This window comes from Antechinus flavipes, chromosome 1 (genome assembly GCF_016432865.1).
Source record: "Antechinus flavipes isolate AdamAnt ecotype Samford, QLD, Australia chromosome 1, AdamAnt_v2, whole genome shotgun sequence".
NCBI lineage: Eukaryota > Metazoa > Chordata > Mammalia > Dasyuromorphia > Dasyuridae > Antechinus > Antechinus flavipes.
Genome location: NC_067398.1, coordinates 659,456,108 through 659,471,022, shown reverse-complemented (window position 1 = coordinate 659,471,022; position 14,915 = coordinate 659,456,108). Strand labels below are relative to the sequence as shown.

At 44.9% G+C, this 14,915-nt stretch overlaps 1 protein-coding gene across 1 annotated transcript; it reads right to left on the bottom strand.

Annotated features, from left to right (window-relative positions):
• Window positions 1-912: 912 nt before the first annotated feature.
• On the bottom strand, window positions 913-12,092 carry TINCR (TINCR ubiquitin domain containing). Its single transcript, XM_051971816.1, has 2 exons — window positions 11,609-12,092; window positions 913-2,879 (listed from the first exon to the last, which is right to left on the bottom strand). The coding sequence occupies exons 1-2, from the start codon at window positions 11,911-11,913 to the stop codon at window positions 2,837-2,839; spliced, it is 348 nt and encodes a 115-aa protein (XP_051827776.1). The 5' UTR covers window positions 11,914-12,092; the 3' UTR covers window positions 913-2,836.
• Window positions 12,093-14,915: the final 2,823 nt, after the last annotated feature.

The following is a 14,915-nucleotide window of genomic DNA, read 5'->3' as shown; positions in this document are numbered from 1 at the left end:
ATGAGGACAGATAGAAAGTCATCAAAGGCTGAGGTCATTTAAGATCTAGATCTCATAATCTTAGTAAAAGCAGAGAAGGCCTACAAGCAGGGACAGAAAGCATCAGGTTAAATCTCAACCAAAGTCAAGACATAGGCATAAAACCAGAAGCAGAAATTGGGAAAGAAGAAAATTGAAAAGCTGTGAATATTTAGCCAAGGTTTAAATCAGACTTCCAATCCACTTCCTTTTAGAGGGCAAAACATAGCAATGGATGCACAAGAAACATCAGCTTGAAAGTGGAACAGAGCAAAGTAATTGCAAGAACAGAGGAAAAAAAGAAATGGTTGAAAAACAGAAACAGCAAGAAATAGCAGCAGCAGCTGCAGTTACAGGAGAGTCTGTCTTCAGTGTTGCTGCTCTTCTACCAGGAAGGCAAGTAACTCCTCAGATAGTCATGACACCTCAAATGGCTGCACTACAGACCAAAGTATTGGCAGAGAAGGGAATAGCTGTACCTAGCTATTATAATCCAGCAGTTGCAAATCCAATGAAATGTGCTGGACAGGAAAAGAAAAATGCTTTGGCAAGGCAAAAAAAAAGAAGGGGGTAAAGTATGCTAAAATTTGGGGAAAAAAATTGAATTTGGGAAGCAAGAACCAAAATGTTGAAGTCAGAAAACCAATGGGTATTAAAAGGAAAGATGAAACTGGTTGCAGTTCAGTTGAAGAAAATTACAAAACTCAGAAGTATTCAGACATCTGGATGTTCAGTGGGAGCACAAACCCACATACAAAGAGGAATGGGATTGGCCTTCACATCTTCAATGCAGAGGAATGGATGCAGTTTGGAAAAAAACCATAATTTTAAAGTTTGGGACTCTGTGAAATTCTCGTTCTGATGTTTTATTCACCAAACAGCTAGCATTCTAGCTTCCATGGATGGTGCACTGTCTTTATTGAAAAATACAATTTTGGGGGTAAATATCAGACCAGTGATACTGACATTAATAATGAACCTATTTCCATTAAATTTGACAAAACTACAGAAGGACAATATTTCTAGTTAATACGTTGTTTCAAATGTAAAGCTGCAGAGGAAGTAAAATCTCACACAGACATTGTGTGTCTATTTTGTACTTAATCTTGTACAGTTATTTTCATCTCTTGAAACATGAAAAATGTTATGAAGATGATCTTAAGAAGATCTGTCCATTGGGCACATAGTAAAACCATAGAAAGTGAGGTTATGGTATTTTAGCCAAAGTTTAGCAAAATAAAAAGATGTTTGTTTTTTTTTAAAGGAGGGGGTTACACAAGGGAGAAATAAGAGGGGAAAGTTGAAATTTGAACCCAGGACTTTAAATTCCAAGTATAAAACTTTTTTATTTCCATGATGGTTTGCAGCTTTCCACAAATCTAAGAATTTTCTCTATGCCTAGGTCTGTGTCAGCCAATATGGTAAACAGAAAAAGAAGACCAGGTCCTCACTCGCCAAGAACTCAGTCTGATTCCATCATTCAAATGTCAAATCCAGAAGCACAGAGGACCCATGGTTTATCCAGGTTCTAGCATTTGTATTTTACCAATTTTTGTAAGTTTACAGTGTTCTAGGTCTATGGAAGACTCTGCCATACTAGAAAGAGCCCAAAATTTGGAGTCAGAACAACCTCAGTTCAAATCCTCTCTGACACTCTAGCTGCATGAGTATGGACAAGATAATCATTTGAAAGTTCCATTTTCTCATCTGTAAAATGGGAATACTAGCATTACCTATCTCCTAGGGCGTCTGGTTAAGAAAAAGTCATTGCAAACGTGGAAGCACTCGTTCTAATTCTTTTATTTTTAGATAAAAGAATTAGAACGAGTGCTCATTCCCCCACCCATACCCTCCAGGGTCCAGGATAGGCAGACTGAGGGGCATGAAGAAGCCTTAACCCCCACAGGATTTGTGCCAGGGAAGCTATTCTAGGATAAGCAACATAGCTTCTTGGCTCACAGATCCATCATTTGAAATGCAAGCTGCCTCTCACCAGCTCCCCTATTTTATTCTGCACCTGTACAATCATTCCATAGTAAACATGACTCTTAATTAAAACACTATTTCTCTTCAGGCAGGGCTGGTTATCGGCTTCCACTCGATACCAATGCTTGAAATATAAATATTTCCACTCAGAGATGCACCCAGGACACCACCTTCTCCAGCCCTGCTTTAAAAGCTATGAGGTAGGAAGTGGCCAAGAGTCCAAAGTTCTCCTTGAGACAAAGAAAAGTTTCGGGATGGGGATTCCGCCCAGGATGTTGGAGCAATGTCCCTGAGATGTCAGAACGCCCACAACTTTGGAACAGTGGGCTATGCCACCTGGAATGTCGATGTGGTCTGCCCAGAACGTGGGGGATCCTGCCAAGTACTACTGTGTCCACTATTGATCAAGTGAAGTCAGACGCCCTCAAATCCACCCCCATGGAGCGGCACCAAGGAAGCTACCAGAGATTCAGGTTCCAGGTGAAGATCTGACTTGGTCTGGCTTGAAGAGTTGAGATTCCAGCCCCTGCTCACTGGACCCCTTCACGGCCCTCCACCCCTTATCCCCTGCGCGAGGTTATTAGATGTGCAGGCTGGTGATCACCAAAAGCACCAGGACATACGAAAGAGAAGCCCTCCCACAGAGACCCAAGTCTTGGTCCCAGATTCTTGGGGCTGGCCCAGGACTGGACAGCATAGGACCCGCCTATACCATCTGCTTCCCCATAGGACATGGGTAAGGACGTAAATGAGGAAGGGGGCTCCTGATGGGAGTGAGCAGGAGACACACAAAACCTCACGGCTGCTTCTGTAACTGGGGTAGTTATCTTGGTCAGACCCACTCAATCATCGTCTTCAGTCCAGTTTGCTGCTCCCTGCAGATAAAAAACACAGATATATGTATGTAAGACCCAGGACCCAGTCCTTAAGGATCTCCTAGTATAGCTGAGAAGATCTCTCTCTCTCTCTCTCTCTCTCTCTCTCTCTCTCTCTCTCTCTCTCTCTCTCACTCACACACACACACACACACACACACACACACACACACATCCTGGAAGAAGTTAGCAATTGTAGACATCATGGGCAGTGGGGGCAGAATGAAGGGCACAGGAAAGGCTGGCAAGAGCCAGGTGTGCAAGGACAGGTGGAGATGAGATTCAGGAAGTAGGAAAGAGCCCCATGACCTCCATCCTCAATCAGCCTCAGCACTTTGGTCCCACTGGAATGAACTCCTCTCAACCCCATTTCAAGGCCTTAAGATCATAAGATTTAGAGCTGGAAAGGATGGAAGAAATTATCTAGCTAAGCCCTCATTTTTTAAAGGCAAATGATTGACTAATAATAAGTCTCAATGTTTTCTTAGCTCCTAAGAGAGCAAGAAAATGAGAATAACTCTTCACTGTATTTTTCCCAAAGCATTTCCCCATTTAGTTTCTCATTCAATTCAATATACCAATACACTCAACAGAGATAGGGACAAGGATTATTACTTCTATTTTATAGGTGGGGAAACTAAGGAAAGAAGCTACCTGTCCAAGCTACCTAGAGAGAGTATAATCTGTGGAACAGATGGATTTCTTCACTACCTACCACCCCACCAAAAACTGTGTCTCATCTCTATTGAGGTTCTGGGATCTGCTAGGGCAGGGCTTCTTAAACTTTTTCCACTCATGACCCCCTTTCACCCAATTTTTACATGTTATATACCTATATACAACATAGGTGTACAAATCAAACATTTACTGATAATTTCATGACCCTCACATTCATTTATGAGACCCCAAATGGGGTCACAAACCACAGTTTAAGAAGCTGGTATGAGAAGCAGAAAGGGAGGGTCCAGAAATCCACTTTTTGCAGGTCCCAGCCAGCTGGCCTAGGGGGAGCAGAGGGAACGATTTTATAGCCCAGGAGGAGGGAGACAGGCAGGTCCTGGGGACAGGCTCTCTAAGAGCTGTGGTGAGTTCACCAGTGCAGGCCAGGCTTCAAGCACCAAACTGGGCTTTCTCCTGCCATACCTTCCCAGTCACAGCTGTGATTCATAGGCAGCAGGGAACTTGTCCTCCGGGGCCCAGCAAGCATCTCGCCTCAGGGTATCTCCACTAGTTTGGGGCAGCCTGAGGGTTCCAAGAATAACAACTCAGATTTCTAAAGCACTATTAAATTGACCAAATACTTCCCTCCCAATAACCCTATGAGATAAGTAGACTAGGTCTTATTATTGCCATTTTACTGATGAGGAAACTGAGGCCAAGAGGGATAAAAGAGTTACCCATTACATAGATAATAAGGTGAGATGATTACCTTAGATAAAGTTATCTATTACCGCCACAAATCAAACCCCAAATCCAGTGATGTTTCTAGGTCACCATTAGGTTCTTTTCTAGTTAACCTCTCCTCCCATTTTACAGATGAAGTAACTGAGACCTAGAGAGAGGCAGGGACTTAAGAGCCAGAGAATATCAGAGCTGGAAGGAACCTTGGACATCATGGAAGCCCAGCTTCCTCATTTTACAGACGAAGGAATCATAGAATTTAAGGATTGTAAGAGACCTCAGAGGCTGGCTAGCCCAACCCATACCTGAATAGGTATCTCCTTCATAACATTCCTGACATCAGAAGCTCAAAGACTTCAACTACCTGTCCAGGCAGTCCATCTTCCCTTTGGAGAAAGCTAAAAACAAAAACAAAAAAAAAAAAAACCTTGGGCAGCTAGGGAGTACCACGGTGCACAGAGCTCTGAGCCTGAGTTCAAATCTGTCCTCAGAGACTTCCTAGCTGTGTGATGTCATGTCACTCTGTTTGCTTCAATTTCCTCATCTATAAAATAAGCTGAAGAAGGAAATGGGAAACCATTCCAGTATCTTTGCCAAGAAAATCCCAAAAGGGTCACAAAGAGCCACACACAACTGAAAATGACTCAACAAGGGATTGTCTTGATCCAGCAAGCACTGGGCTTGAGACCCAGCATACATCCACTGCACTGCTCCGGGTGAAAGGACTCATCCAATGTAACACAGCTAGCTAAAAAGTAGATCTACTACTGAATACCAGCCCACTGATGTTTCTAGCGTATCATGTTTCCAGAATCGAGATGTTCCCTCCCATCCCTCAATAGCCTCAACCCCAAAACATCCCTTGGGCCCTTACAAGGGACCTCTGCTCTATTCTCTGACCTAACAATACCACTACTGGGCATAAACCAAAGGAGATTTTTTTTTTAAAAAGGAAAAGAATCTATGTGTACAAGGATAATTGTAGCAGCTCTCTTCTCAGGGTAAAAAATGGAGATTGAAGGGATGCCCGTCAATTGAGGAATGGCTAAATAAATTGTGATATGTGGTTGTCATGGAATAGCATTGTTCTGTGGGAAATAATAAGCAGGATGCTCTCAGAAAAAAAAAAAAACCCTACAAAGTCTTCCATGAACCCAAGCATAGTGAAATGTATTGTATACAAAATAATAGCTGGGATGGGATGACCAGCTGTGAATGACTTTGCTATTCTCAATAGTACAATAATGCATAACAACTCTGAAATACTTATGATGAAAAATCCTATCCCTACCCAGAAAAGAAACAGATTGTGTCTGAACATAGATTGAAGTGTGCGCTCTCTCACTCTCTCTCCTCTCTCTCTCTTTCTCTTTCTCTCTCTCTCTTTCTTTCTCTGTCTTTCTTTCTCTCTCTCTCTCTCTCTTGCTCTCTCTCTCTCTCTCTCTATCTCTCCCTCTCTCAGAGAATCTCCTCTCTGTCTCTGTCTCTTTCTGTATCTCTTTTCTCTCTCTGTCTCTCTGTCTCTCTCTCTCTTAAGGGTTTTTTTTTTTTTTAAATTAGAGTGAGCTTGGAAAAATCTATTCTCCATTCTGGACTGTGTATTCTATTTCCATAAAAGTTCAGGGGTGAACCAAATAGTCTCTAGTGGAGGGGAGGAAAGAGTAGGTGACACCAATGAAAGTAGTTTAGGATCTGGAGTCAAAGTCCTAACCTTGGATTTTCTAACCTACTACAAAGCGTAGGTGACCTTGGGTAATTGGATTCAATAAACATTTACTGCCTATTATGTGCCAGGCACTGTGCTAAGAGATAGAGATACAAAAAGAGGCAAAAGACAGTCCCTGTCCTCGAGGAGCTTCCAGTCTAATGGGATAAATCCCTTCACTTCTGTTAGACTTTGCTCATCTGTGAAAGGAGACAGCAGGGCCTAAGTTTCCTTCTAGCATGAAATCTCTGATCCTCTTGAAATCATCCACTTCTCTAGGTCTCAGTCTTCTCCTCTGTAAAATGGCCTACTGTCAGGAAAGCATTTTAAAACAATACGAAAATTCAAGATGGCATGATTTTCTGCAATGTTTTAGTTATCAGGGTCCTTATATTTTATAGAGGAAGAAATGGAGAGCACAGAGATGGACAAGGTTTTTCACAAGGTAGGAGAACCTGGATTAGAACATAGGGTTAAAGATGCTACATGAGGGCCTTTCTACAGTCCTATTCTGAGATTCACAAGGGGAATAACAAGGATGGCCCCTGGAACATGGAAATCATCTCACCAGCCCTGGACTTGAAGTTAGGAACTGACTTTACACACATATACTCTGTATATGTGACTCTGGCTGAGACACTTAGCCTCTGCCTGCCTCAGTCTCCTCACTTGTAAAATGAGAATAATAATAGCACCTACCTCTTAGCATATCTTGATGTGAGAATCAAAGGAGATAATATTTATAAAAGAATCTGGCAAACTTTAAAGGGCTGTATAAATGCTAGCTATTACTCTGCAAGGCTTCCCTAGTCTGGCCACAAATTATCTCATAAGATCACAAAATACAAAGGAAAGGTTGAAGTCAGATCTACCTTGAAGTTTGGTTTGAGCTCCCACTAATCACCTGCTCTGCTACACTTGTAACCTCCTCACATTCATCCCTTCCACATCCCAGGTGCTTGCCTAACTCCTTAATCCGGGACCTGGGGGCACAGAGCTATTTCTTTACTATTATTCTCACTGACTACAGGATTACATAGCACCCTAGGTAAAACACTTGCTCCCCATGCTGAAGAAGCTTCGTCCAGAGAGGGTCTATACTTCTGGCAGAGCCTGAGGCAGTTTGCTTGCCTCCCTAGCAGTCCAGCTGGCCCCTTTACTTCCTTGGGGTTGCAGAGGAAGAGGCATCCATTAATAATAATAATAATAATAGCCGATCCTTTTATTATGCTTTAAGATCAAAGATTGTTATGAGATCTTGAGCCTTACCACATTCAGTGAGATAGGTGTAATAGATATATATTTTGTAAATGAGAAAAATAGCTTAGCCATATTCATACAGATAGTAAATATTAGAGCCAAGCCCAGTTCTTCCCTGCCTCCATATTTATTACACCATTTCTGGAGCACAGGAACTCGGGGAGGAGGGGAAAGGGAAGAAGCATTGACTTGATTGTTTACGGCCTGGGGTAAAAGTCCTTCTCATGTGAGGTAGAATACAAGTGATTGTTGTGTCAGCCTTAATACTTGCTTGAGATCCCTCTATTTTCTTGTGGAGACCTAGAGGTGCCAAATTTTCAGGGTTTCAGTGGAGAGATTTTGATGGGAATAAGAATGAAAAAGAATTTAGTGAGAAACCCCCAAAATTAAACCCAAAGCTTGGGATTCCTGATGCTTGACAGTGGGTCTCAAATTATAGTAATTTTTCTCCTTTTTTACAGGTGACAAAAGAAAACACCCTTTAGTGATTTGGCACAGAATCTCAGAGCTAGTCAGGAGAATTTGAATCCAGACTCCTCACCTTTTCCTCTGCTGTAAAATTAGAAGAACAACCCTTGCAAAACCTACTCCCCACAGGGCTGTGGTAAGGAAAACATTGATGATGATGATGATGATGATGAAATTTGCTTTGATGAAATGATGATAGGTGAAATTTGCAAAGGGCTTTACATCAGCAAAGCATTCTAAATACATTCTCATGTGATCCTTGCCACAACACAAGGAGGTAAATATTCTAAGCATTATTACACTCATTTTAAAGATGAGGAAACAGTTTGAGAGAAGTGAACGCCCAGTCCAGGAGAACCCAGGGCTCCTAGACTGCAAATCCACTCATTGCTCTACTGCTCTAACTCAACTCCTTTTGAAGAATGAGGAGGAACAGAGAGACTCATAAAAGGAAGAGATCATACAGTAAGTCCCAACTTAATTAGGAAACTCAGATTCAGAAGGTTCAGAACATAAAGGTCACCTAATGTGTCATCTTTTTACAGATGGGAGTAAAACTGAGATTGAAAGAGAGCAGATGATTTACCTGGGGTCCCAAAGATAGAGCCAAGTCCTCAAAATCCAAATCTAGCCACTAGACCACACTACCTCTTGTCTGAGGCAGGCTCATCTTCCAGAGCACAAGGAGTTCTAAGGCAATGGAGGGATGGAACAGAACTGAGGCAGCTAAGCGGGCCAGCACACTGAGATTCCGTCTCCAGAACTTCAGTGAATTTTTAATGGCCGGCTTTTCAAGCCTCAATTACTGAGTCCAGAGACACTGACAGTGGCCTGAGGAGGCACCAACTCACCCCATGCTGGGAAGAGGGGCAAGAGCTGCTGGGCTGGTTTAGCTGCCTGGGGCGACAGGTCTATCTACTCCTTGCCCTGAAATCCCCGCTTCTTCTCCCCACCATCCCATGGTGTCTGAATACTGGGACTTACTTTGGAGTCACCCTACTAAAAAGCACACACACACCTGCCCAGCACTTTCTGTTCTACTGAGACTCAACGTGACCTAATTTGTTGTTGCACTGGCCCCCATCAGTCCAGAGCTTCCAGTGTGAAAACTGCCTCCACTGATAAAGATCGACAACTCATCAGTCACTTATAGTCCTAGAGAGATTGTGACACCCATTTTCACACAACTAGTATGTGTCAGAGGCAAGACAATATCTGGAGAGGAGGGGAAGGGGGGGGGTGTCTTCCTGACTCCCAGATCACATCAAATCTCTACAATCTGGACTATGGGGTGACATCTCCCCTCCTTATGATGCCTTGGGACTTATAAAGCTCTTTCCTCACAACATCCCTGTGAGATATATGGTAGAAGTGGGGTTAGCTTACCCATTTGACAGATAGGAAAGGTGGAGGACAATAAGGTGAGGTGACAGTTTCCCAATCATATTGGGTCAAAGCTAATGCTCTGAAACCCATAACTCCTGACCTAAAGGCCAACTCTTGGCTACTGTATTATAAACAGACAAATCGGGAGTTTCAAAGGTCCGTTCCAACCCTAGTCACAGATTCAATGATTTTATGACCTAGGGTTAGAAAGTTCATTCTTTTTTTCAGTCATGTCCAACTCTTCACGATCCCATTTTGGGTTTTCTTGGCAAAGATACTACAGTAATTTGCTATATCCTTCTCCAGCTCATTGTTCAAACAGAAAAGTGACTTGTCCAGGATCACACAGTTAACAAGTATCTGAGGGCCCTTTTCTTGAGGCAATAAAACTAGTTTCTAGTGCCCTAGTGTGTTTTTCAGCAAGTCTTTACCTCAAATTCCTCCTTCTGTAAAGTCAGGGTATTATTGTTCTAGTTTCAGCTTCAGGCACTCTGGGATTAATAGTATTGGCCAGTTTGCCCAATATTTCCCTTTATGAATCTAAACTTCCTGGGTAGATGCAAAGGAATAGGGTTGTTAAGAAGGGGGTGCTCAGACCAGCCAGGTAGACAAAGTATTTAGGATTTCTTCTAGTCAGTGAATGTCCAGGCTAGAAGGGAACTGGGTAGATATCAGTCCAACCTCTGTCTTTACAGAACTTGCCCTAATCTGACCCTGAATCCTGGCTCTGATGCTCATTAGCTGACCCCAGGCAAGGAATTACACTTTTCTGAGTCTCATCTACTGAAATAGAATAGAGAGAAAGAGAGAGAGAAAAGAGAGAGACAGAGAGAGATAGAGAGACAGAGACAAAGAGAGAGAGAGAAAGAGAGAGACAGAGACAGAGACAGAGACAGAGAATTTTGCTGAGGCAATTGGAGTTAAGTGACTTGCCCATGGTCACACAGCCAGGAAGTGTTACCTATCTGAGGACAGATAGACTGGAATATGTTAGATTTGAAAATACAGCTTCATATAATTTCTCATCGATTGAAAATGGAATAAAAATCCTGGTACTGTCCACCTCACACTGATGTAAGGAGAATATAGTGCTATTGAAATGGGAATTGTTGTCAATATCATCATCACTATGGTTCTCTCTTCTCATCTTAAATTTGATGGAGTTCATATAAAAATGCTGCCAGGACAAGCCACAATCCTGCCATGTTCTTTTTATACTTCATGTTTGGGGGCCTATTGTATGGATAGATGAAATGTGGTTGTCATCTTATCATGTCATTTTTCTCCAGGGTCTACCAAAAAAAAAAAAAAGCATTATGTACTGGTTCAAATTCTGTGTCTGCCACTAAATTGTGTGATCTTTGGATCAATCACTGAACCTCTCTAAGTCTCAGTTTCCCCATGAGTAAAAAATGAAGGTTGTATTAGACTGCCTCTAAGGTCCCTTCCAGCTCTAAAGCCATACTATGATTCTAATCTTTCTGCATAAAACTTAATTTCCATCTTCCATGGCCCTGATTCCTGCTCAACCTCCAACCTCCACCATCCACCATAAAAAATGGGGGGCTGGGAGATGGAGGAGGAGATACTTTATCAAGCAGTTGGTTCCTAGTCATTGCCCCCACCCCTAGGGGCAGCCTTCAAGAGCCCCCATCATTGCTATCCCCAACTCCATCCCCACCAAGAACAAAGGGAAGACTGGCCATCTCTCCCAAAATATCCAATGCTACAAACTCTCAGCAACATGAAAAATTTTCAAGGCCCAGAACTGGTTCCCTATCCATTCGCCAGACTCCCAGGTTCTCTGGCCTCCTCATAGACATCTCCATCTCCATCTAGTAAATTCTGGGGCACCTCCCCCAAACCAAGAGATTCCCAGGACCTGCACCCAAAAGATTCCCAGGCTCCCCACCCATTCCCCAGATACCAGAGACTTCTGTCTGTCCAAAGATCCTTTGCTCAGGACCTCTGTCTAGCCAGTGATTTCCTATGCTCCCCTATGCTATGAACCCTGGGGCTCCCACTTACTCATAGGAGGCCCAGTCCCCCTCCCCTCCATCCTGGCATCTGCATATGTCCAAGGGAGGTTCCCTGGAAGTCCAGGGCTCTTGCCCATACCCCACTGCCCAGCTCAGGCGCAAGCTCCTGGACCACTCAGTGCCCTCCCACGCTAAGCTGGGAGTCAGGTGCAGGCCCCCTGGTTGTCCCAGACCCCGCCACTGCCCATCGGAAGCCGCCCCCGAGTTGTCCCGTAATTTTCTAGACATCCCCACTGCCCAGAGGAGTCCAGGTCCCCTGGTCAAAGTGCGCTCCCACGCTAAGCGGGGGAGGGAGGGGGCAGCCTCTTAGTTGTCCTATGATTTTCCAGACACCCCAACCACCCGGCCCCCTGGCCACCCAATGCCTTCCCACGCTAAGCGGGGGCGCAGAGTGTGCGTGCCCTCCCAGGCCCCCCTGCCCAGCGGAGGCCCCCCCCCCCCGCCGTCCGGGGCACTCGCAAGCTCCCCACCCGTCCAGCCGCGGCGCGGGCCTGTCCCTCGGCTCCAGCGGGCACTTGGCGTCACTGACGAGCAGCAGGACGGAGCCGTTCTGCACGTTGACCTCGCGGAGGGTGTCCTGCTCGCCCAGCCGCCGGGCGTTGTAGTAGAAAGCCTTCTTCCAGGACGAGACCCCCTGGCGCACCAGCTGGGCCCGCAGGTCGCTCACGGTGTCAGCCGGCCGCACCGTCAGCGGCAGCAGCAGGTCCTCCTCGGACACGTGCACCTGGATGTGGTAGCGCTTCCAGCGGGACAGGCTTCGGCGCAGGGTCTCCATGGTCCCCGCCCCTCGGGGCCCCCGGACCTGCCTGGCCAAGGTTGGGCTGGGGAGCCCGGGGAGGCGTCCCAGGGCCCCTCGACGCCTCCCAGCGCCGCCGCTGCCTCCTCCAAACGCCGGGGCAGGCGAGGCCGGCGGCCGCCCCCGCTGCAGCCCAAACCTGTTGTGGCCCAACCTGTCAGGGCTTGCTAGTCTGCTCGGCTGGCTCCGCTGCCCTCCCCTCGGCATTCCGGGCCCGGGGCCTCCCAGATAGGGCAGGGGCGGGGGCGGGGGCGGGAGTAGGGGCAGGGACCGAGACTGCCAGCCCAAAGCTAGGGGCCGGGCTGGGGCCGGGCTGGGCCGGGCTGGGCCGGGCTGGGCCGGGCTGGGGCCGGGCTGGGCCGGGCTGGGCTGGGCTGGAGAAGGAGCAGGTACGCTTCTGCTTCAGAACCACTCTTCCCAAGGACAAAGGCGTCTAGACGCCGCAAAATTTTCTTCTCAGGAGGCCACAACAGAGTCAAATGCCCCAAATAGAAGAGACTTGTAGAACCTACAACCCAGAATATCAGCGCTGGGAGGGACCCAAGGACACAGAATGCCAGTTCCAGGAAAGCTCTGCGGACCCCTAAGCTAAGCCCTTCATTTTACAGATGAGAAAGTTAAATAGAAAGATTTCAAGACTGAAGAACCAGTGGCAGGCAAAGGAAAAACTTGCACTGAGAGCTCCCGATCCCGGGCTAAAATCACGTAAGCATGATCTGAAACGTAAATATTAAAGCTGGCAGATACCTTAGGGAGCATCTGGTCCAAAACCCTCCAGTTTTAAAGTTGAGGAAACTGAGGTCCAGAGATTTCAAGTTCTTTAATACAAGGTCATACAGTTAACTGAAGTGAAACTTAAACCACGTGATTCCCAGGACCTGCACCCAGTGGATTCTCGGGCTTCCCACCCATCCCCCAGATTCCTAAGACCTCTGTCCAATGATGCTTTTTCATTCAGGCCCTCTGCCTAGCCAGTTGTCCTGTGACCTCCCAGACCCCGCCACTGCCCATCCCAAGCCTGGCCCCGGGTTGTCCCATCACTTTCCAGACATGCTCCCCCATGCTATGAACCCTGGGACTCCCACCCACTCAAGGGATGCACTATGCCGATTCCTAGGAAGAGACAGAAACAGAGGAGTTCCCAGCAAGGTCACATGTGTGTCCCCGAGAGATTATTTTATAGGTTCCAGTGCCTATAAAAGAGGCACCGGATTACTGTTGTGTTCTAGACACTCCCTGCCTTTGGGGCTGATCCAGGTTGGGACTCAAACATTCTTGTCCAGTTCAAACAATTTATCCCTAATAAAGAATGTTCGCCTTTTTTTTTTTTTTCTTTCTTTTTAAATGTTACAGGGGTTTTCTACCAGTTGTATAGGGAAGAAAAGTGGGTTATGCATGGAAATAAAGATGACATTGAAAAATCAATAAAAATAAGGTAAATCTTTAAAATAAAAATGTTCAAGCTGCTCCCAATCCTCACTCATCTATACTTCTCTAGGAGAATGGAAGATATAGACCTTGCAGGGATTGAGTAGTGAAGAGGAAAATGGAGCACACTTGAAGCAGAGAGGAACTGGGATAGAATTCTACCTCTTCTTTCTTATACCTCTGTGATCTTGGGCAATTCAATTAACCTTTCTAGGAATTCGTTTCCTGAACCCATAAGATTGAACCCTTCTGCTTCTCAAAGATCAGGTTCTTTTGATGATTTCAAATGCCATGTTTTTTAAAGGCTAAATATAGACCCAACACTGTTTCATAGGATTTAGGGCTGGAAGAAACCTAAGAAATCATCTAGTGTTCATCCCCCTGATTTTATAGAAAGTGAATATAAGACACCAAGATCATTCCTTAAGCAGGCAAGCAGAATTAACTTTTTTTTTTTTTTTTTTTTTTTTTTTTTTAGCATTTACTATGTTTGGAACTGCTGAAGATACAAAGAAAGCTATAAGAAAACAAAAAATAATTTGAAACATTACAAAAGTGAATGTTGAAAACTATCTTTACATGTAATTGGAAAAAACAAAATGCTATTAAATGAAAAAAAATAGAACCAAAAATGGTCTCCTAACTCCAAGAAGCTCACATTCTAATGGGGGAGACAGCAGGCAAGTACATACATCTGTATAAGTGGAAGGTGTCTCATAGGGAAAGGAATAGGTAGGAGTGATTGGAAGGATCTCTTGTTGAAGGAGGGATTAGCTCTGAATCTTGCAAGAAGCAAGTGAAACTAGAAAGCAGAAGGGAAGTGAAAGAGGATTCCAAGCAAAAGGGACAGCAGTGAAAATTCCCAGTCCAAAAATGACAGGTTGTTTTCTGGAGGCAGTGGGGGGAAGACTTTAGTCAGGGAGAACAACTCTATTTCAGTAGGCTACTGAAATAATCTGGGCACATGAGATGGGCTAGAGTAATGGCATTGTCAAAGGAGAGAAGAGCACAAAAGAAATGGTATGAAAGTAAAAACTGCAGGACTTATCATGTTGGAGATGTGTTTTAGTGCAAACAAGGCACTGGCCCTGGGTACTTAGGTTGCAAGTGTGGGTGACTGGATGGATAATGGTGCCTTTGATAGTAATAGGGAAATTCAGAAAAGAAGAGGGTTGCCATGAAAGATCATAAGTTCTGGACATGTTGAGTTTAAAATAGCCAGTCAACTGGCATTTATTAAGCACCTACTAGGTGCTGGTAATTGCACTAAATTCCAAAGATACAAAAAGAAGTAACCCGTACTTCTCATCTCCCCACCCCCACCCCCCAAAAAAAAACCAGCCCCTGTTTTTTGTTTGTTGGTTTGTTTGTTTTAATAACTTTTTATTGACAGAACCCATGCCAGGGTAATTTTTTACAACATTATCCCTTGCATTCACTTCTGTTCCGATTTTTCCCTTCCCTCCCTCCACCCCCTCCCCCAGATGGCCAGCAGTCCTTTACATGTTGAATAGGTTACAGTATATCCTAGATACAATATATGTGTGCAGAAC